Source organism: Fringilla coelebs (genome assembly GCF_963513975.1).
Source record: "Fringilla coelebs genome assembly, chromosome: Z".
Taxonomy (NCBI): Eukaryota; Metazoa; Chordata; class Aves; order Passeriformes; family Fringillidae; genus Fringilla; species Fringilla coelebs.
The window spans coordinates 1905435-1929160 of NC_140031.1; the positions used below are offsets into that span (position 1 = coordinate 1905435).

General features: G+C 48.1%; 1 protein-coding gene across 2 annotated transcripts in view; it reads left to right on the forward strand.

The window, feature by feature from the left end:
- ZBTB7C (zinc finger and BTB domain containing 7C) overlaps nucleotides 1–23726 on the forward strand; it is a gene marked incomplete at both ends in the record, with an annotated part of 104094 nt that overhangs the window by 11302 nt on the left and 69066 nt on the right. Inside the window, 2 exons of one of the 2 annotated variants that reach the window (XM_084225122.1) lie at nucleotides 1842–1893; nucleotides 18858–18915. The exons of the other annotated variant lie outside the window; for it this stretch is intronic. Of the exons in view, the coding sequence (XP_084081248.1) occupies nucleotides 1842–1893; nucleotides 18858–18915 (110 nt within the window). Of the gene's footprint in view, nucleotides 1–1841; nucleotides 1894–18857; nucleotides 18916–23726 lie in introns of those variants that run through there. 2 annotated transcript variants of the gene reach the window in all.

The following is a 23726-nucleotide window of genomic DNA, read 5'->3' on the forward strand; positions in this document are numbered from 1 at the left end:
AGCTGAGGGAGTAATTTGGGATGAAAAAGGCTCCATTTAGGCTACCTGGTTTTTTATGCTAACCCATAGGAGGACCTGTGCCTTGTTCAGGATATCCCTCACCTACGACATAACCAGGATACAGTGAGTTTGTTAAAATGTCCTGTCTCTCTGCATTCCGGAAAGAGGATTTTCTATTAAACCTTAGGGAAATTACTGGCCTTGTTAACTAGTGTGGAAGTAATGAACCACAGCAGGGTGACTCGGGAGATTTGGGCCCTCGCTTCGTAAGACTGCATTGTTTCTTCAAATGAGAGAAATAATTTAAGCAAACAAACGAACAAAGAATTTCTGGAAATTAAAGTACGGTACAAATGGGATGATTTGCTCATCCTCTGTTTAATAGGAGCAGTGCAGTGAACAATTGTGTGGTCGACCTCAGAAATCTATCCATGGTAACTAGTCACAGGAGAGAAAAATAGACAGCCTGCCACCAACTTGGTATTAAAGTTCTATTTTCCCTTTTTTCCATGGTTGCGGGCCAGTCAGGGACTTTCCATGAGCAATCGGCACAGCAGAAATCCCCGTCTGCTCCCTAGCAGCCATCACTGCTCAACAATCAGAGGTGCTTTTTGTACTGGTTTTGGCTTAAGTGGGGTTTGGTCCCAGTTTTCAGTGGGATCAGGCTGGGGCAGACCCTTCCTGCCAAATGCATCCTGCTGAAACAGGGCTGTCACAGAACCACAGAATGGTTTGGGCTGAAAGGCACCTCTCAACCCTCCAATTCCACCTCCTGCCATGGGCAGGGACGCCTTCCACCTGACTGGGTTGTTCCAACCTGGCCTTGCCCCTTCTACCCCATGGCTGAGGTGTGTTTGTTGTGAAGGAACCTTTGGTTTTGTCACCTCTACCAGGCGCTGGGTGTTAAATTCCTGATGGGTTTTGAGGTCTGTGCAAGCCCTGCATGACCCCAGTGGCTTTGGGCAGGTCCTGCAAAGAGCCCAGAGGAAGGACAGAAGGACACTGCCAGGCTGGGGTTGAAAAACAAATACATCAGAAATACTGGGCCTTCGGGCTCGATGGTCTGTTCCTCAAAAGACAATTTTGGAAGGCATTGCTGTGCTTTTGTTCTTCCATTAGGCAGCTGAGGAGAGAGCATTGTTTTCCTCCCCTCATCCGTTCCCCTTGTAGGGGAAGAAGGAGGACTTGGCCACCCTGAGCCGAGCATCCCAGGGGAGCTCCCAAAACAAAGGGCTGCGTGGAGGAGGATTCCGTCATCCTGTCCCCGCCATCCCCTTCCCTCCCTTCACCCTGCCCTTGGCACGGCCGGGGAGCACGGGGAGGGGAATGTTCCTCGTCCTCCTCCCTGGAAACCCAGCTAACTTCTCTTACCTCCAGGTTTGCTGCTGCCTGCGGGCTTGGTGAGGCAGCCCCGGGGTTTGTCTCCTGCCAGGAAGGTGTGTGAGCCCTGGCACAGTGTGGCAATGTGACGTGTCCAGGTGCGGTGGCTTGGGTAACACAGCACTCCTGGGGAATGTGGTGTGGGTGCTCCTGGATGTGGGTTGAGGCTCTGTGGACACATCCAGGTGTAATTTCTCTCCTGTGTGCTGCAGGCATCCATCCTGATCTGCAGAGAAGGCCTGTGGGTTGGAGAGCATCTCCTCAGCCACGCTCTGCGTGACCCTTGAGTTAATTCCCTGTGCAGGAAAATGTGTCTGGCTTGTGGAGCTGGAATGGTTTTGGGGTTATTTTTCTTAGGTTGCATAGGTTTATTTACAAATAGCTGGACTAACACCAACCTATTTTGTTTTGCTCAGGCTCCAAGGCTGACCCTGCTGAGAGCCCCTGAGATATTGAACTCTATGAGCAGAGACCACTTGACTGCACTCAGCACCTTTCAGGATCAGGCTCTAGGTAATTATTCTAATTCTTTGCCTGGATGATGGGGAAAATTTGCTGTCCTGGGCTATCTGGACCATCGGAAATGACATTTCTAGTTGTTTCTCCCATGAACCTGTGGATTTTTTTTTTCCCTGCTGAAGGTTGTCACTCTAGATCAGTGACTGGGCACTACAATAAAACCACTGATCCCTCAAATATAAAGGAAAATACCAGCCTTGCTTTCAGAGGGGCAATTATAGAATGGTTTGTGTTGCAGGAGCCATAAAGATCATCTAATCCAAGCCACTTGTAATGGGACATATTCAACTAGACCAGGTTCCTCAGAGTCCCATCCATCTTAGCTTGAAGATTTCCAGGGGGGAAGCATCCTGGGATTGCTGGATCTGGTAGTGGTCACCAGCTGTGGTGCTTGGGAAGTTCTCCTGAAGTTAACTTGCAGAGAGCTGTAAAAACAAGCAGTCAATATCAAAAAAAGGTGTTTGCTACCATTAAAAGCAGTCAAAGGCTTAAAATACCAATATTTGTTGGCAAGGATGCTTGTTCAGATCAGGCTTTTAAGAATTGCTCAAAACCTACAGCTGCAGGAGCCTTCTTTCTAAAATAAACTCAGCATCTTATTTGTCTGGGTTTACAGTAGCTTCATTCTCTCCTCCAGACCTGACCTCCCTTTTGTGCCTCTGAGGATCTTTAAATCCTTGCTCCAAGGTGGATAGATGGAAATGGAAGAGCCTGGGGCCTGGCATTGTCCTGCTCTGCATCTTCATGGAGATGAAGATGGTGCTTTGCCTGGGGGGTGTGGGCAGGATTAGACCCAAGATTTGTGCTTTTATCCCAGCAAGGCCAGCTCAAACACAGAGCACGAGCTGGAGAGGTGAGGCTCCCAGGGATGGCTTTTAAGGGGAGTAAGAAGGAAGCAGGATGCTGTGGATGTTACTCCAAAGCACTAAGGATGAAGGATATCCTGTAGGATTGACTTCCTGAGTGAGGTGACATTCCATACAAAATTCTTCACGCTGATAGAAGTATCAGTGAATAGAGGGTTATAATTTTTAACCTGATTTGCTGAGTTTTTCCCCAAGTCAATAAAAACCAGCTCCACACTGATTTCAGCAGAGGCTGAAGCCCAGCTCTCAGATCAGAGTGGCATGAGGGCAGAGGGTCTTGCTGCCCCCTGTCCCAGGGCATCCTCTGTCCATGCAGGAGCAGAGGGCTTTTCTCCATCCCTTGCAGCCCTGTGTGGTGACATTTTCAGGACTCAGGCAGGAGGAGATTGACTGGGTTGTTTCCTGTTTTGACAGTCTCCATTTCAAATCCTCTGTAACACAGCTTTGTGCAGGGAATTAGAACACCACATCCCATGTCCTCCTCCCTTGAATATTGCATTGGGGAGCTAAGCTCATGTTTCCAGTGGGGAGGGAGGATACACAGATCGTGAAACAGGCTCCGAAAGTGAAAGAGAGGAAAATGAAGAATGAGAAAGAAGGACTACATTCAGCATCAGGGCTGCAGTGGGATGTTTTTCCATATCCACGCAGAATTTGTGGGAATGGGGTTCTCCCTCACTGCCAAAAGTCATATGCTTTGTGTTTAAACTCTGCTGTCAAAGCTTGGAGAATAACTAAAACAAAAAGGCCGCAGGTCAAGTGGATGTTTTACAATTAACCGTAGCTCCATATAAATCCTGGGGAAGGAAATAACCCAACAAACACCCCTGTGCCTGTGTCCCCTGCTCAGGTGCTGGCTGCTGGTGGCAGGTCCTACTGGGACATGCCACAGGCAGGCAGCTGCCTCAGCATCCTGAAACAGTCCTCAGGCAGCATCCCTTGCCCAGTAAATTTCTGTGTAAGAACTGGTTTCAGATTTGATCTAGGTCAGCAATTAGGAGGGTCCAAGAGATTGCTTCAGGTGAGCTTGGAAGGTGAGAGAACACCAGCCTGTGGGCTGGAGGCTCATCCTAACTCCCTGCAACACATCTTTGGCTGAGGGCTGGTGTTTGCTGCTTTCAATTCAGCAGTTTTGGGTAGGAAATGCTCCAGGGGAGCATCAAGGCAAATGTGTCTCTGCCACCACTGCACATCGCCCCTCACAAAGTCCCCCGAAGGTTTTGGTGTGGCCAACTGCTCTTCCCTGAGCTGTAGCCTGAAAATAGGGATAGATAAAGGCAAAATGTTCTGGGAGCCATGCCAAGCCAAGGCACTGAATTGTTAAGAGATCCGTATCTCAATAACAGATTTTTTTTGTCTTTATCAGCTTTTAAGAGAAAATACAGTGTTTGCAGGAGCACATTGAGATCATCCTAAAGAATGGAGCTCTCCTTTCTAAATTGTATTGCTTTTATTACAATAATAGTAATAGTAGTAGTAATAGTAGTAGTAATAGTAGTAGTAATAGTAGTAGTAATAATAATAATAATAATAATAATAATAATAATAATAATAATAATAATAATAATAATAATAATAATAATATTTCTGCAGTGAAGCCATACATGAGGATGTTATTTGTGTAGGAACTGGAAATGAACCTGAAATTATCAGCGTAATTTTTAAAGGCACTTTACAAGTCATTTGGCATTGGAAAAGGTACAACTATCCATCAAAGCAAGGCTTGGGGATAAAATAATTAGAAATCACACAACCATAGCAAAGGAAGATTAGTGCTAAAATTAGAAGCCATAAAGTTGTTTTTAGATTAGGCTGGAATCTAGGCAGGCTGCTTTATTGTAGCCTGTTACTTTAAAAAATGTAAGGTGAGAGGTGTGAATTGTCTGCATTTGGTCGTGTCCCAGTGGAAATGCTGTTGTTAATGTTGGGTGGGATGATCTATGAGGCGAATTTCAGGGAAATCCTTAGGGGATGGAAGTACAGTCCCATGTGAAAGGTGACCAGCTGTTAAAGGAGCTGGGTTCAGTGCTGAGCTCTTCTCCACAAGAGTGTCCCCATAATTTTGGTTTGCTCCTAGTCTTGTTTCAGGGTTGTAGTGGCCAAACACCCACACTGCATCCAGAAAAGGAGGTGGGATGGCTGGAATTGGGAATTCAGGTTGGAATTTCCACCCACAGGTGGGTTGGGTGTGAGTTGGAGCTGCTGTGATCCCCAGACCTGAGCTGTGTCCTTGGGTCCAGACAATGACATCAGCTGGGCACAGCTCATGGAGCTTCATCGCTTTGTTTTTCTGCTGGACCACCTCAGGCATGAATAGGAATGGATCCTCTATCAGAGACAAACACAAAATTGATCAGAGGACAGACCAGGAGAGCTTGGGGCATTCATCCTGCACAAGAGAAGGCTCCAGGGAGAGCTCAAAGCCTCTGGCAGGGCCTCAAGGGGCTCCAGGAGAGCTGCACAGGGACGGGGCACAAGGCAGGGAGGGACAGGACAAAAGGGAATAGTTTACAGCAGAAGGAGAGATGCAGACTAGATAGAAGGAAGAAATTTTTTGTGACACAGGGGGTGAGGCCTGGGCACAGATTGCCCTGAGAAGTGGATGTTCCATATATAAATCCCTTCAGGAAAAAGGGTCTTGGTACTAAAGCCCTTCTGGTATAGCTGGAAGGGTGTAACACGAGCAAGAGAGAGGAGGGCAAGGTCAGGCACATACGGGTGTTTTCACAGAGGAAGATGTCTCTATCTCAAGTAGAGATCCCTTCACCCAGAGAAACATGACTTTTTCAGGGCTGATGCCTTTAGATTTGAAGTGGGGGATTTCTGGGATAGAAACCTGAACTTTGGGGGATGTTCTTCCTAAATATGGACACAATTAGGTGTACCTCTTCCCCTGGTCCCAGCAGAGGTACCACATGAGAGGGACTCAGGTTCCCTGCTGGCTGGGAAGCACCAGCCCTGTTGTGACCACCCACAGCATCTTTCCTGCACGTGCATTTCCCGGTGCCTGCAGGGGAAAAGTGGAGTTGAGCACTGCCTGCTCCCCCCAGCATGCTCCCTGCTGTGCCTCCAGCTCAGTGAAAGCAGGACAACTCCTCATCGACTCTTTGTAGCCCGAGAACAGAGCCTTGGAAAAGTCCAGCAGCAGGAACTTTACTAATTCCAGCTAATGACTCCGAAATACTGACTGAGGGGAACAATTGCACATCATCAAAAGTCGCAGACAAAAGAAATGCAGTGCATTGTAATAGCAAACGAAGCTGAATCTGATCTGATGGAGCACCTTTCGTATTCTGAACGTTTCAAAGCCCTTGGCAGAGTAATGAGCTGCATGCTGACAGCGGGGCCACTGGCCTGGGCTTTATGTGGCCAACAATAGCCAGAACAGCTGTTGGCACAGGACTGCTCGTGGTGGGAGAGGGGATGGATGGTGGCTGGCATGTTGGGACTGTCCTGTGCTTTCCTGGTTTTTTTAGTGCTGTTGGATCTCTGGCTAGTGTTTGGATGGGTGCTGGAGGTGACCAGGCAAGATATGTTGGTCTTTCTTAAAGCGGGCTTAGAAGAAAGATGTAGACAGAGCTTTTAGTGGGGCCTGTAGAGACTACAAGGGTAGATGGTTTTAAATGAAAAGCAGGGAGACTCAGACTTGGTATGATGAAGAAAGTCTTTATGATGAGGGTGCTGAGGCCCTGGCACAGGGTGCCCAGAGCAGCTGCAGCTGCCCCTGGATCCCTGGGAGTGTCCATAGCCAGTTTGGATTGGGGGTTGGATAGTGGATAGGTTTCCCTGGCCCTGGGAAGGGGTTTGAACTGGATATTAAAGTCCTCTCAATGCAAACCATTTCAGGATTCTTATTTAAGAGGGGTGGAGAAACATGTTCTGACACACATGAGGATCCCTTGGTGCAGCTGAGAATAGCCCTCAGCCTCCCAGGTCACCATCTGGCCCTCTAATCTTGTGGTCCCCATGACAATTTCATGAAGGCCCACGTACAACTTCAGCTCTTTAATTTTAGCTAAGCCAGAATAGCATTGGTGCAGCTGTGGGAACAGATATCTTGGTCCTCAAACTATTCCTGTGGCAGGGAAGTTTCTTGCCAGTTGCGAGGAGAGGAAAAGGTTAATTGCATATTTTTTTTTCCTTTTTTCTTTCCTTTTTTTTCCGAAGAGGAAATAAATGTACCTACCCCACCCTAAGGGGACAGCACAAATCTGTCAGCCCTTGTTGGGTGGGGGCAGGCAGCTGGGCTGTGCTAAGGAAGTCACCCTGAGGAGGGAAGGGGTTCATGGCATGGGTGGGGGGCCTTGGATGCCTGCCCCGAGCTGCAGGCAGAGAGGGGGCTGCGGTCCTGGGCTGCATCAGACAAGGCTCTAGTGCTGTCTGCAGAGCCCTAGAATTGCAGAATGGTTTGTGTTGAATGGCTCTTAAAGCCCAGTGTCACTCCTGCCATGAGCAGGGACACCTTCCACTGTCCCAGGCTGCTCCAAGCCCTGTCCAGCCTGGCCTTGGACACTGCCAGGGATCCAGGGACAGCCACAGCTGCTCTGGGCACCCTGGGCCAGGGCCTGCCCACCCTCCCAGCCAGCAATTCCTCATTCCCAATATCCCATCTGTCCCTGCCCTCTGGCCCTGGGAAGCCATTCCCTGGCTGCTGTCCCTCCCTGCCTTGTGCCCAGTCCCTGTGCAGCTCTCCTGGAGCCCCTTGAGGCCCTGGCAGGGGCTCTGAGGTGTCCCTGGGGCCATGGGACTTCTAACAAGTTAATCTCATCCAGGGTTGCAATAGAAGATCTGTATATAAGCCTGGTTTGGAGTTAGGAAATGTGCTGAGGGGTGAAGGAGATCTCAGACCTTGTCCTGTGTGACCCAGGTCCTTCACTAACTCCGTCCTTCAGCTCTCTGTTAACCAGGACCGCCAGATTCCAGCAGCTTCACAGCTTTCCTGGAGGAGCACGTGGGTTGGTGTTGGGTTTGCTGCATCACCCCCATCCCAGCAGTCAAGGGAGGGTGGGAAGCTAAGCTGCTTTGGAAGCCTGGATCCTCCTCACTCCATCTGTGTTTCTGTGCACTCCAACTGGGTCGGGCTGATGCCATGGCAAGACTTCCTCTTGCAGACAGCAGTCTTGCAGGCTGTCATCCTGCAGCAGGGGCTTGATGGTGTGCAGATGGATTTGCTTTCCTGTTTCTCTTCCTGTTAGCCTCATGCTAAGGCTGGCCAGCCCTGCTTCTCAAGCAGGAATATCTCAAGAGGACAGCTCACCATCTCCATCATGACCCAGCCCTGTGTAGGTGTTCTGTTTCCACTTCTGAATCAATGCCCAAAGGAATATATAAGGAACCACCATTTTAAGTTTCTCGGGGAGCTGGTTGCAATAAAAAAATACACAGAGCCTATCCAAATATTTCTTTTTGTGGTTTTATATCAGCAGGGCAGGTGTGATCAACCTGTGCTCATCATCACCTGAGCGTGGTAGGAGGCAAATCAGCTCTGGGAGCTCAGGGGAGACTGTGCTCAGAGAAGGAGTGGGGGAAGGTGGAGTTGATGTTGGTCCTGGTGGTGTGTTTGAGGTGAATTTACATCCTTACACTTTGCCAGAGGGATGCTTTGCCCATGGTTCTCATTTCAGCTGAATGTTGGGGTAGGGACAGGAGGGAAGACATTAGGAAGGGGAATGTTGGATTTATAATTCCAGCCTGTCACTCTTTGGTCCAGGAGAGCATCAGTGGAGCCTGGGTGCTGTTTCCCAGAGGAGGGGTGGATCTGCTGAGCCTGTGCCTCCCTGTGGGACTGTGGGACAATGCTGTGCCCAAAGCTGAGACACATCCCTGGGGCAGAGGGGGCTCTCACTGCCCCCTCTGGCACAGCTCCAGGGCAAGGGGCTCATCTGGATTCTGCCAAATAGGTTTTCTTTGCCTCCTGTCTGGGATTCACCATGTATCTGAGCTTTTAATATCACTTCACTCTCCCTCCCTACATCCCATGCCCCTGTCCCAGATGTATTTGTTTAAGTGGCTTTAATTAACTTACATTTTCCTCTGTGTGACAGCTCCTTGAGGCTTTAGTAGCTGTTTTCTGCCCTTCCACAGTTGTCACTGACATGTAGCACTTTCCCTGCAGACCAGCTTTCAAGCCTACCATGTTCTTCCTTTCTCTGCAGTATTATTTTAACATACTGAAGGGAATTGTTTCCATGTGAGCATAGTTGCACACTCTCAATTGATTATTAGGTGTGATTTTCCTGATCCCTGCTGGTATCTACAAGGATTTTGAGCAAGGAAACCAGAGTGGCGTAGGATGATGGCTCAGGTCAGATAGATTTATCTTCACCAGCGACAAGACTGATAACTCTGGAGTGGCATGGCTACAGGTGTTATCATTTGGGTGTCTCCTCAAGAGTGAAGGTTAATGTCTTGCCACTACTGATCCATCACAGTGTTATCTGCAGGATTTACAGGTCTTCTTGTGCCTTTCCAGCAGCAGCAGGTCCAGTTTCCTGGAGCTCTAAGCTGTATACCTGCTCCCTGCTTGCAGCAGCCGTAGAGATCATGTCGGCAAGCCCTTGCTCTCATGGATTTGTTTGGAATCAAAGTCAGGGAAAATTCCTTCTTGTCACTACACAGTTTTTTGCTTCCCCAGTGGGATGGACTGGGGCAAGCCCAGAGGTTCTGTGCTCTGCCAAGGGAAGGCATCACAGGATGGGTTGGGTTGGAAGGGACCTCAGAGCTGATCTCTTCCATCCCCTGACATGGGCAGGGACACCTTCCGCTATCCCAGGTTGCTCAAAGGCGTCAGGCAGGTGAAGGCAAGACAAGCCTTGATTCTGCCCTCCTGAGGATCACCCAAGAAATCTGACCAGGAAGATGGAAAAGAGCAAGGAGGAACTCAGATCTGAAGTAAAATCTCCTGGGGAAAAGAAAAAAAAGGAAAGAGCAATAAATCCGGCAAATTAAAATGAAAAGGCGGCTAACATGAGTGACAATTGTACAGCATCAGATAATGCTGCATCCTGAATTCCAGTGGGATAGGAAATATGAAGCAAAAATCACTCAGGTGCTTCTAGATAGCGATAAGGAAAGCAATTCCCATTTACCGGCAGAAATAAAATAAGAGGTCGTGATAAACCCTCCATGACTAGACTGGATTAGGGCTCTGGCTGTGAAAATTCATTACAGGCATGCAAAAGAATGCGTATCGTGCCAGCTAAACTGACTACAAACACCATTTATTTGGAGAAGAGACGATTCAGTCAGAATAAATAGATTTCTTTCAAAGGGAAGGGAGGGTGATCTGACACAAATCTATATTCCTGCCTTGTCATTTATTATGCAAATAAGTCTCACACCTCTCTAAGACATGAGGGATGAGTTTATGTTGGAGTTTTATGTTGGAAGAATAATCTTAAACTGCTCCAAGGATTCCAGGGCCAGGCTGGGGTTTCTTGCACACTGTGGCAGGAGTTGCTAATTTCAAGAGGGGTTGTGATGGAAATGAGGGTCATGCAGCTTGGTCAGATGTTTTTTCAGATTTCCCATAAACAAACCTATCCCTTCACATTTTTTCTTATTGTTTGTGGTGTTTTGCTTAGGATTATTTTATTTTATTTTCTATTTTATTTTATTATTGTATTTTTATTTTATTTTATTTTATTTTATTATTTTTGCTTTGTTCTATTGTTTTCTATTGTATTCTAGAGTCATAGAATCACAGAATGGTTTGGGATGGGAGAGACCTTAAAGATCTCCTAATTCCACCCCCCTGCCATAGGCAGGACACCTACTACTATCCCAGGTTGCTCCAAACCCCATCCACCCTGCCCTTGGACACTTCCAGGGATCCGGGAGCAGTTACAGCTTACGTGGGAAATACTATTTCCTGTATTTTCTAGTATTTTATTTTACTTTATTTGCCCATTCTCTGTAGGAATGACTGTATATGGGGGTCATGTGCAGATGGAAGCCTGTGGTATGTTATCTTTCCTTGTCTTCAGTTCTCTTTTTTTTGGCATCAGCACCCATTAAAGCTGCATCACTCTGCTGGGCTCAGTGGAGCAGGGCACGTTTGAGGTTCAGACTCTGAGGTGGTTGTAGGTGGCAGCAGAAGCACTTAGCCTGATGTGCAGGGACCAAAACATGACCTAACACCTCCTGTTCTAGCAATTACATCTCTCAGGATGCTAATTTTAGAAAGAGAATTGAGCTGGCAGGGGCCACAAACAGTGGATGAAACCCTGATATTCCGTTCAGCGGAGAGAGGGCTGAGCTAGTGTTAAAAGAACAAAAAACAACAACAACAAAAAAAGAAACAGAAAAGTATCTCTAGAAGTTTTTTTTTTTTCCTGACAAGAACGTTGTAATTTTTGTAGCTGTGTTTTGGAAAAACTCCTGATGAATTGTGTGGTCCTGAATTATATATGTGTGAACAAAACTTCAGGGGAGGGGGAGGGAATCCTGACTCACAAATCCACCAAGCTCCCATCTCTGAGTTGGACTCTGAGTGTGACTCAGGACATGAGAGTCTTCTCTCTAATGCAGCATGGAAGTCAGGGTGATGCTTGGGGAGTAGAGGATCCAGGTGAGACACTGTGCAGTTGTAGGACACCCAGAAAACCTGGTTGCAGCAAACACACACTCGAAGGACTTCCCTAAATGCTTGATCCCAAATCCTTCTCCATCACAGCCAGTCAAGGTATTTGCATGGATTTCTGTTTCTGGTGATCTTAGGAGAAGATGGCTTATGATGGGAGTATGAGGGGACAGGTCCTTGGATGAGCAGGAAGGACTGAGCACCCAGCTTCTCTGCAGGCAGGGAGGAGGACAGTGCACCACCTTGGTGTCTTACTCCTCCAGGGGTATTTTACACTTGTGTTGTCCCCTCAGCATTTCTCTGCTGCTGGGCTGGCCGGGCTCTTGCAGCGCTCTGGAGAGATTCTGCTAATGGGATCTGACCTGATGGCTTTGCATGTTTTAAGTAAATTAAACACAGCTGCTAGGAAAATCCAGTAACCTTAAGAGCACCAGGGCTCCGTTGTCTGCATTGTAATTACAGTGGCAACCGCTGGGAAGTTCTACTTTTTGGTTTATTTTAAAATAACTTCTGAGCCACCCTTTGATCAACTACTTCATCCCCAAGTCCTCCTGTCCTCTCCCAAGGTTTAACCCTTGCTGTATCTTTAAGCATCTGTCTGATCACACTTTCAGTCAGTCACAAAGGCAAACACCTGATTGCAAAAATTCCCATTTACCGGCAGAAATATCCTGTGATTTTTGAGCTGAGGGAGAGTTTTAAGCCAGAACTTACAGGGTACATGCAGACTGCAGACACTGAGCAGAGTTTTATGGCTCTTGGGAAAGGGCAACTTGAAATATGCATCTTTTTCTTATGCTTCAGCCAAAATCCTTTGTGCCCTGCAGAGAAATGGGTTTTCTGTCACAGTGACAACAGCAAAAGGACTTAGATTTATGTAGGAAGCAAAATTAGGAGCCTAATTAGTTTTTTCCTTGTCAACCCTTGAGTGCAACCCATGCTGCAAAAGCAAGTGGTCATCTCATGGCACGGGCATAGCTGCATGCTCCTTCCCTGCATTAAAAACTCACACCAGCTTCTCTGTAGGAGCTGGGTGGGCTTACATTTCTGAAGGACACCCTTCAGAAAAGGATTAGGGAAATAGCTCAGGGTTTTCCATCAGAGCCTGCAAAACAGCTCTGTTTTAAGTTTTTCCCAGTGCAAGGAGGCTGGCTCAGCATCGTGGGGTGCTGGTGGCACCTCGAGGGCAGCGTGTTCAGGGCACCACAGCTGCTGCACCTGGGGTCGTGCTGTATTTGATTATATAATCATGGTTTGGTTTCGGTTGGAAGGGACCTTTAAAGGCCATCTATTCCACCCCTGCCATGGGCAGGGACACCTTCCACTAACCCAAGTTGCTCCAAACCCCATCCAGCCCGGCCTTGGACACTTCCAGGGATCCAGGGGCTGCTACTCGGGGCACCCTTTGCCAGGGCCTCAGCACCCTCATCATAAATCATCCTGCTCTTCATCCTGCTGGACATGGGATGTGCTGTCTCACAGAAATCTGAGGGTATGTTTTCCATCTTGTTTTCCCCTGATTCCTTCTCTTTTCATCCAGGCTACCCAGGACAGGCAGATCCCAGCTGTGGTGCCCTGCTCTGCTCTCCCACCTGCTGCCAGCAGCATGTGGATGTGTGTCTGCCTTGGAGAGCAAAGTGGGTGCCTGTGCATGTGATTCGAGTGAAAACACTGGCTGAGTGTGATTGAGGTTGTAAAGTTTATGAGATTCTGCATTTTATGGTAAATTTTAAATTGACACTGCAATCAGGAACATTAGGGTCTGTAAAGGAAAGTCGGTGTGATGTGTTTCAGAGCACAAGGTGGTAATTTCCTCTCTTATATTGATCCTATCAACAGCAAAGAATGAAGCAGCTGCTTCTTGGAGGATTGGATTTTTAATGCGTTCATTTTATGTAATTTGTAGAGTATTATTTATTGTGTGGGGGTTTTCTCCCCTATGCTGCCTTTCCCTCTCCCCCCATTTCTAGAAGGGTGCAGCGCTGTCTTACCTACACTTCTCACCTGTGGATTTCAAAAGCCCTTTCCAGCCACAGCTGATGCTGTTGTTTCCATTTTCACACAGGAAGGGGAAAACTGAGCATTGGAGATTGGAAAGGATGTCAGCCCAAAGATGCAGCCAGGTCACTCCTTCTGAGCACGATCCACACACTCATTTCTTTCCAGGCTGGGAGGGATGATCTGTCTCAGGGCAGGTTTTTTGTTTGGTGTTTTTTGTTTTTTTTTTTCTGGAAGAAACAGTCCCTGGCAATAAAAACAAAAACCCAACAGTAAGCATCCCAAACACTCTCCTAGGCAATGAAATGTCCGTTTGTGCCAGGGCATGGTAGAAATGCCTTTTCAGAGTATGTTTTCTGTGTGGGATTTTCTGCAGGGGTGTGGGTGACTTGGCTCCTGTGATTCTAGAGGGCATCTCCAGGGCACTGCCCTGTTTGAGGAAACAAAGGCTTTCAGTGAAGCTCAGGAAGAGTTTGAGGAAGTTAAAGACTCTTTAGAGTGTATGAAGGGAATGGGCAGAGGCCTTTGGAAGGAATTTGGGGATCACCTAGGTATGAAAGATGTGAGATGAGCTCTTCCCCAGGCTTAGACCTGTTACAGATGAATCACAGCAAAGGGGTTTTTTTTTATGATGTTTGGTTTTCAGATATACCAAGAAGATTTAAAAAGAACTGATTGCAAAAGTCATGGGCATTTTAAAGTAACATTTGATGGGGATTTCTTGAAGATGCTGTAATACTGTAGAAGCATCTGCTTCCCAGATTAACAGAGGGTTTGCAGACAGCACTTGGGAAGCACCCTCCAAGATTATTTCAAAACTGCAGAACAGATTTGGTGAATGATTTATGGCATGGATTTGCATATCAGTTGCTCTTTCTCCTTTCTTTGTCAAATTTACTTGTTTCAGTCCTATTATGCACAAGCACTGGAACCATCCTGGAAGTGTGGATGTGCCAGGATTGTGCTGCTCATCACAGCAGGGGCCTGAGGGTGCAGAGCTGCAGGGCATCCCCATTCCATGCAAATAGGTTTTATTTAGGAGCTGTTGAGACTTAGACCAGGAGCTGGAAGTAGGCTGCAGTGGTAGATAAAAATACTAACTTGGTGCTCAATCTCCTTTTAGGGTCAGTGGATGTTTGGACAGTGGAGTCTAGAGGGTGTTTCACACCCCAAGAGAGATGCTGAAGTTTGGGTTACTGAATGGCTCACCAAACACCCAGAGTGGTGCCAACTGCATCCCCATGGGCTGCAGTAAGAGCTGGGGCAGCCGCCCCACATATGGCCACAATTCAGCTGCTGGCTTTAGTGTCCATTTTTACTCTAGGACCCATTGCTTAGTCTCCATCTGTCAGTCAGGAGGGATGCAGGTTTTACCCAAAAAAGCCAGGCATGGGTCTGGGACAGCTTGGGGAGTCCAGTGTAGCAATGAGAACCTGCATTAAGGCAACTAAAGCCAGGATCTGTGTGGGCACCCCCCTGAGATGCCTTAGTTGAAGCTGACCCCTGCCTGGTGTGCCAGGGAGTGGTGTAGGTTTATCAGGCTGTCCCTGGGTGTCACCTCCAGGCCTGGACACTAGGGAGGGCATGCCCATGGTCTGTGCTCGCTGTCAGTCCAGGGCAATTCTGTGTTTCAGGTGACCAAAATTCCAGCTGCTGGCTGGTAAGGGCTAGAGCATGGATGGCAGCCTTGGAAGGCCACTAGAAATACATGAGTGCTAGTTCTGTTGAGGACAGGGCTGTTCCCTGGAGAAACCTCTGGTGTCCTCAGCATGGACATGGAGCTGTCGGAATGTCCAGAGATGCTCCAGGGGCTGGATCCCCTCTGCTCTGGAGCCAGTCTGGCACAGCTGAGGCTGTTCACCTGCATAAGAGAAGGCTCCAGGGACACCTCAGAGCCCCTGCCAGGGCCTCAAGAAGGCTTAGAAGAAAGATGGAGACAAACTAACAGGGTGTGTTACAATAGGACAAGGAGTGATGGTTTTAAACTGAAGGGGAATCAATTTAGATCAGCTCTCAGGAAGAAGTTTTTTACAGGGAGTGTGGTAAAACACTGGCACAGGCTGCCCAGAGAAACTGTGGATGCCCCAGTCCTGGAAACATTCAAGCTCAGGCTGGACAAGGTTCTGAACCACCTGGTCTAGCTGAAGATGTCCCTGCCCATGGCAGGGGGGTTGAACTAGATGGCCTGTGAAGGTCCCCTCCAACCCAAACTCCCCTGTGATTCTGTGATAAAGGTTGTTTCTTCACATGGGCTCCACCTCGAGGGCAGGGCAAGCATTCCACATCACCAGTTTATTTGGGAATCATCTCTCCCAGCCCAGCAGCTCAGCCCAGCCAGGTGATTGGGAGGTCAGTGTGCTGGAGAGAGGCAGAAGCTCCACTGCTGGCGACACGTGGTGAGAGGAGCAGCCCCACGAGTGAGCTGATGTGGCACGTCAGCGATGTATTCAGGGAGGGTAATTAGAAATCTGAATGTCGTCTGCAGGAGGGCGTGTTCAAGTGATTCTCCAAACCACCCCAAGAAGCTAAAAGGGACCTTGTGGCTGAAGGGGAAGCCACAGGCAAGCCTGGTTGATTTGCAGCCTCTCATCGCACGTGTGTTTTGGGAACGGGAGAATGAAGCCTGGGCTGCCCTCAGCAATGCCCATCCTCTTTTGGAAACTGCTACAAGAGCATCAGGGCATCTTCTGGTTCAGAGGGTGCATCATGAGTGTGTTTATTCACAGCCACTCTTCTTGGAGCGTTGATGAAACTGTGATTCAGGGGCAGCCTTTTCTTAGCCCAGGAACTCCCATTTGTTGTCACATGAGAATTCTTCTGTGCCTCAAAGAGCGATTTGAATTGTTTGAGGTGGAATCATAGAATCACAGAATCATTTAGGTTGGAAAAGCCCTCCAAGACTGTTGAGTCCAGCCATACCCCCAGCTCTGCCAAGGCCACCACTAACCCCTGTCCCCAGGTGCCACATGCACATGGGTTTTAAATCCCTCCTGGGACAAGGACTCCCCCACTGTCCTGGGCAGCTGTGCCATGGCTGGACAGCCCATTCTTTGAAGGAATCTCTCTTCATATCCCAGCTCAGCCTGCCCTGGCTCACCTTGAGGCCATTCCCTCTTGTCCTGTTGCTTGTGAGAAGACACCAACCCTACCTGCACACAACAGAGTGTTGTGCTGCAAGCTGAGCTCCCCTTGCTCTGGGGAGCAGCTGCAGTAAAGGACCTGTGGGGAGAAGAAGGCTTTAGGCAGAAGTTAGAGCTGAAACCCAGCACTTCCCAAGGGAAACGTGGTGCCAGCCCCTGCCTTGGTGCCAGGGGAGGTTGTGTGTCGACCCAAGCAGGGCTCATGAGCTCTGCCATGAAGCCAGGATCCATTGCAGGGTTTTTGCAGCCTCCGCTGTGAATTCTGCCCTAAATGAATGCTGGCCCAGTGTAGGCATGTTGACAGAGCCTGCATTAAGCTCTTTGCCCATTGTTGATCACTTTTGGCTGTTGAGTGGCAAACGAGCCATTAGTCCAGGACAGTGGTGGCTCCTTGTGAGTTAATGAACTGAACAGGGCCCTGGATAAAGAAGGAGGTTCTGCTGGAGGGTCACAGAAGCCAGATGCTCCTGAAAGCACATGGACTGACTGGCTGCAGGGAAGTTCTCGGGGCTGATTATGGGGCTGGGGCTGGTCTGCAGCCACTCCGTGCAGCACCAATCACATGTGCTCCATGAATGTCCTCAGACTGCCTAAATGTCCTCACCAATCACATGTGCTCCATGAATGTCCTCAGACTGCCTAAATGTCCTCGCCAATCACATGTGCTCCATGAATGTCCTCAGACTGCCTAAATGTCCTCACCAATCACATGTGCTCCATGAATGTCCTCAGACTGCCTAAATGTCCTCAGGCCAGTGGTTGTAGACATGTGAGGAGGAGAGTTAGGGGCCATCACAAAGGTTACCCTTCATGGTTTTGCTCTGTTCCTTGAGTGTATGTGCAGAGAGTAATTTACCAGTGTCATAGATTGGGTAGGGTGATCAGAGCCTGTTGGTTTCTTCATCCTGACATCCAGGTGTCAGCCTGCCTTGGAAAATGTTGTTGACAATTCCTCATGAAAATAATGAGAGTCTCATAAAGGCTGAATGAAGATTGTTGGCTCTTTCTAAAAGCTGGGAGAGGAATCCCATTTGCTTCCTTGTGTCATGAGTAATGGGAAATAGTGCTGGTGGACCCTGCACTAGTTAACCCATTCAGGGGCTACCTGGAGAAGAAAAAGAGATGCTTGGGTGATTGATTCAGTCAGGAATCTCTCGGGGGACTGGGGAAGAGAAGGCAGTGTCTCCACCTCCAGCTGCCCCATGATAGAAAGTGTCTCCTTGCCCAGTGGAGAGACTGCACGCAATGAGTGGCTGTTCCTTGCACACCACTCAGCCTTGGCAAAGAGATCCTGTTTCATTTGCAGCTTCCATGAGTAGGAGGGAACCTCTTGACCCTGGCCAGGACTCAGGTACAAATCCAGGTTCAAGGACAGATATATGCTGGTGGTGCCATTTAGGGAAAATACCCCAGATTATGGCTTCTTTGGCATGCAAACAGTGCATTTCCATCGGACTGCTGAGCCACAGGAGCATTTTCCAGCTGAGCACTACTGCATCATATGTTCCCAGTGTTGTAATAGCCACAGTGGTCTTCCTCCCTGTCCTCAACCAGGAGAAGGCCTGGGCCAGCCCCCCAAATTGTCCTGTTGATATGGTGGCTACCTGCTGGTGGGGTTCTCACACCTTGAGATTGTTCTGAAGTGGAGTAAAGCACCCCAAAACATCTTTCTGCTGATTTCCTTCATCAGCCCTGAGTCCAGCCAAGCTGCTGGGCCTCCCGCAGGGAGATGTCAGCTTCTGGAAATGCAAGCCCCCATCTCCATCATTTGAAGTGCCAGTAGTGGCCAGGAGCTTCTGTAGACCTCCATTTCTCCAAAAGGTTTTCCCAAGATAAGAGGAGCAGGGAACTTTTGTGGGCAGAGCTGGGAGGATGTTGGTCATACACCTTCCATCTCTGCATCCCAGGAGTGCAGAACGTGGATTTGTTGTGGATTTGCACTGCAGGTACTACTGAGCTGCCACTGCTGACTGAACAGTGGATGTAGGAATAAGCTGATAATCCTGAGGGGCCAAAGTGTAATGTTGATCTGGGGGAGGGATGGGTGGAGCAGCCCAGAGCTGCCCCAGTGGGATCCATTCCTGGGGCGTTCGTCTCCCAGCTGTCACTGGAGATGTGATACGGGGGGAGGATGGGTGGGCTTGCACCTCTGTGGCGCGGTGTTGCTAGGTGATGTTGTGGCTCAGGAAAGGGTGATGAGCAGAGGAACTGACCCTGGGAACACGTGTGGTGGGAGAGCAGGAGCAGGCCTTGCTCTGTTTTCTCATCGCCCCAGGAGAGGCTTCTCCAGAGCTGGCCCTTCTTAACCACATAATCAGTCCTGGATCTGATGAGGGGTTTTGTTTTGTGTTTTTTCTCTCTGTTTTTCCCTAGGAAATGGTCAGAGGAGCGAAAGGAGCATCACCATTTTGAAGCCAAACCAAGGGTACCGGTGAGTACACACCGGGGTGAGCTTTGGGGGGAGAGCTGGCAAGCAGGATGCAGTCTGGGGAGAGCTGTGTGGTTGTCCTGATACCTTTCCGGGGTCTTGGGGTTCTGATCTGCCCTTCAGTTATTGAGATTTCCTGTGAGAGAGGAGGTAGTTTGCTGTGTTAATGGATCAGCACAAATCATCTTTACCACCACCACCACGATTCTCAGCTGTCGTCAACGACCAAACCTCTAATTGCTTCCTGTAAATCCGTGGAAGATGCTCTCATCAATATGTGTGTTCTCAGTGCTGAGTGCTGGAAGGAGCAGGCAGCAGATATGCTGGCAGCTGCACAGGAGTGCACCAAGCAACAATATTTGTTAATGCTTGGAGTGCTTTTGGCTGTTGTTGTGCTTGGCCCCGTCCAGACCCAGTCACGAGGCTGCGATCTGGGTGGCATTTCAAGGTCCTCTCCAGACCTGTTTTCTGCAGCTGTCACACAGGAGGCTGTGACTTGGATGTGTGCCTAGAGGTCTTGAACAGGAAGAAAGGAGAATCCTTTTTTTATCATCTGAGCTAGCTGATATGCCAGAGCCAGACCCTGAGCTGATGTTTTTGAATTGAGATTTTTTGCGTTGTGTCAGGTGGGAGGCTGGGTGTCTTTTTCACCATCTTCTCATGAGAACTTCCTGGTTTACACTGTCCAAACCCTCAGCAGATCCATGCTGTGAGCCCCCGCAGGTTCCCATCCCTCAAGGACCAAATTCCCACGTCTTTCCTTTGTGCATGTGTGATAGATGCTGAGGAGCATCTTGGTGCTGGGCTGTCACAGAATTGTAGAACCGTGGTTTGGCTTGGAAGGGGATTTTAAAGCTCATTTCATTCCAACCTCCCTGCCATGGGCAGGGACACCTTCCATTATCCCAGCTTGCTCTAGGTCCCATCCAGCCTGGCCTTGGGCACTTCCAGGGATCCAGGGACAGCCACAGCCTCTCTGGGCACCCTGTGTCAGGACCTCACCATCCTCATCATAAAAAATTTCTTTCCTGCACCTACTCTTGCATCTCTGCTGTAACCTGGAATACAGGAGCAGTGCTGGTGGAGGTTGGATCATGGGGAAATGAAGATTTTTAAGACACACCTCAGCTGCTGTAGTACAGTTTGAGTGTAGATGAAGGGAGAAACACAGTATGATTTCAGGAAGCAATCTTCAGACATTTAAAAACATAGGGGCCCTTTATAGTTAGTGGAGATGTTTTTATCCCATGTTCCATCTGATCTAGTTTGAGCAACTTGCGAGGGTGAGCAGAAGTCTGTTCTTCTTCTCTGGCTGGAAGAGCAGCCCTGCAATGGATCCTGAGGGGATGGTGTATCTGCAGGGTGACCTCCTGACAAGGCAGGGAAGGTGCTGAGACCCTGTTTTCCCCCAACACCCCTGCCAGCAGAAGAGCTTGAGCAGGGGTGCTTTGTTCACAGGAATCATTCCTGACTCCAAAACAGATTCTAATTAGTGCCTGGAGCACAGACTAAACTCCTTTCTGTCTCCCACACCTCCTACAACTTCCCTGCTGCCTCTCTGCAATCAGCTAGAAGAAAAATCCAGACTGTTCCTGAGAACAGCAACCCCTTCTCTTGTAAACAGGGCAACCAGCAAGGCTACTGCAGAGCTGAGTGCTGTCAGCCTGGGGTGGTGAACATGCTTCCCATGCAGTTCTCTTGCACCCATCTGCTCCCAAATTCCAGCTGTTTCCCCTCCATGCCCCCTGGTCTCCTGGCAGAGGTAATGATGACTGGGAGGGCCAGTGTGTATCTGAAGCATTGGGTATTTCATCATGCTGCCTTTCCAGACTTACACCAGTGGGTGTAAGTCCTGAGCTCCAGCAATCCTGAAGTCATGCAGCTTATTAAGCATCCATTTGTGCTGTCTTTAGCATTAAATAATTGGTTCCTCAGCATATTTGAGTTGGAGGGTATCTGATAATCCTCTGAACTATCCATCAGGCTCCATTATCATCTCTGCACTCCTGTGCCAGCTGCCTTGTGTCAACTCTGCCTGGGGTTTACAAATAGATTTTGTTTCTCCTGCAGTTTTGCCTCTTTTCTTCAGTCTGCCTCTCTCAAAGGAGCTGTTTCAGGCTCCCTAAAAATTTGTGCAGACACCTCTGTCAGCATCTTTCTGCTGACTAGTGAGTGATAGGTCCCATCCTTGTGCTGCCTTCTGCTCCTGACAGGGTCCCCAAGCAAAAACTCTTCATTTACCTCAAAAGGAATAGAATTGTTGTCTTGACTGAAAGGATTTCCATCTGCAAACTGATAAATCTTCACATTGTTTGAGTTTTCTTACTGGCTCAGAGGATTTGTAGCATGCATAGTGATGACTTGTCAGCTGCCCTCTGGCAGACCAGCACTGTACATACATGTGGGGCACAAACCATGTATATCCTGATGGTATTTTAAGTAAGGATGCTTCAGAGGGCTCCTAAAAAGCCTCCTAGCCAGGTGGGTAACGTGAGAGCTGAGAATAGAATAAATAGAATAGAATAGAATAGAATAGAATAGAATAGAATAGAATAGAATAGAATAGAATAGAATAGAATAGTTTGGGTCAGAGGAGACCTTTAAAATCTTGTCCGACCCCCCTGCAATAAGCAACATATTCCATATTTAACTATACCAGGTAGCTCAAAGGTCTATCCAGTCTTTATAATACTATTTTTGTTACCTGTTGCTGCTACTGCCCTGCCAGCTGCGAGAGGGATGCTCAGCCTCCTTCAAAAATTAGGCTTGTGCTCTCCAGGTCTGCAGTATCCTGAAGGAGGTGGATGGGTTGGGAGATTATATCCTTGTGGATCTGATTTTCTTTTAGAGCTGATCCTAAAGTCACACACACGAGGGCCAGGGCCTGCAGATGCATATATTTCCATTTTACAGGAGGTGCTGCTGGATATGTTGCTAGTATCAGGAAAGACATAGCTGGGTTTTACTCATGCAAGATGAACTTCTTCCTTTTTATATAGCTTAAGAAATGTTTTTCCCAGTGAAATGTTTGGGTTATCAAGTCTGTTCTCAGGCTGACAGGGTGGGATTGCAGGTCATACCAGGATGTAGCACTGGGGCAGGCAAGAGGAGTCAGAAAACCATGGCCTGTCTCTTTTACAAGCATCTTCCCATGTAGTCTGAACCCTTGTTTTCGGACTTGTTCTAGAGGCATCTTTTGCTCCTGGGGTATAAAACATGCAAGGCAAATTCCAGCATCTTCAGCCCATTTAGGAACTCTCCAGCTTGTACATTGAATTTTACCCCTGCATTTCCAGATTGCCTTTTAAAATTTTTTTCTTAGTTCTAACCTGTCAAGAGGAGACTTATAAGAGGAGACTAATAACCTAAAATAGACACCTGGTACTTCTGTAAAAACATGTCGGTGTGACTGTCTAAAGGACAAAAACATGGTATTTTGTAACAAAATATATTTGCTTTTGCAATAGTAACTTTATTACTTTGTATCCCTGTCCAGGGTGCAGTGTATTGTTGGACAGGAGCTATCTCTTAAGTGAGCTTGCAGTATGAAGAAGGAAAAACAGGGCGAAAAAAACCTATAAACAGGGTAAATTATTGTGGAACAAGAGATATTAATTCTGCTTAACACGTGGAGGAGACTGATGCTGGATGGTGTGAAGTGACCCAGCAGAGTCCACATGCCTTCAGCAGAGGCAGAGACCTGCTTTTCTAAGACATTTGCAGTGTTTCAAAGCCTGCAAATTCTGCCTGTCCAGAAGACGTGACAGCGCCCCGGTGTCACTGTAAGACAAAAACCTCCCCGATTCCTGCGCCCGTGCCCTAATGTCATTACTTCCCTTCCCTTGCAGATCCGCATAATGACATTCATGGTCACACACGCACACAAAAATACTTTATATAAAGAAAATGAATCTGGCTTCAGCCGGCTCTCGCCTTCTGCCGCGCTTACCTCCAGACCCCGGCTCGCCCAGGGTGAAATGAGAAGGGGAGTTAATGTGGCGGGGTCATTTCTCACTGCTGAATTGGTCAGCCGTCTACCGAGCCAATTTCTGCAGCTTTTCAGTGGCGTGGCAGACCCCTGGGTAATATTTGCCTGAATAGAGCCCTAAGTGTTTAAGCTGTATTGCTAGGAATGGCTGTTTTATCCTATGCATCTGAGATTTCAACTCATCAGACATGAAGCAGGTCAAGACTCTCATGCCATTGTGTGCATTATAGCGAACAGAACAGAATATGCTTGATAAAAGGGAGGACTTAAAAGAAATGCTTCTTTAGACCTGAAACTTTCAAGTCCCACAATGCATCAAAGACCCCTCGTATAGACTTTGAAAGGGGTGAAAGGCATTACCTAATATTTGGAGGAAATGAATAATAAAGCATCCCAAGTGCCTGGAAACTAATTTAGGAGTGCACGCTGCACTGTATTGCCTCTGCTGGATTTGCTCCCCAGAAGAGTTGCTAACAAAGGGTTTAAAAAATAAAATAAAATGACGTTTGGCGACCAACTTTTCTGCCTTGAAATGCCCCCTTTTTTGTAATGTTTCCTGGTAAGACTTACTTATGAAAAGATGAAATACAGCCTGTGCTGCAAACACCAGGTCTCAAATGAATCTCAGGAGCCTGCAAAGTTTCCCACCATTCTCCTCCCCACCGCAGCCTTTTGTTCCTTCATGTTGAAAGCACTGCTTGCAGGATGCTTGCAGGATGCCCAGGCACTACCTGCTCCTGGAGTTTAGTCATATCTCAGGAAAAAGAGGGAAAAAAAAATCAACCTATTTCTGTGGCCTTTGCTTTTGTTCCAGCAAAACCACCTT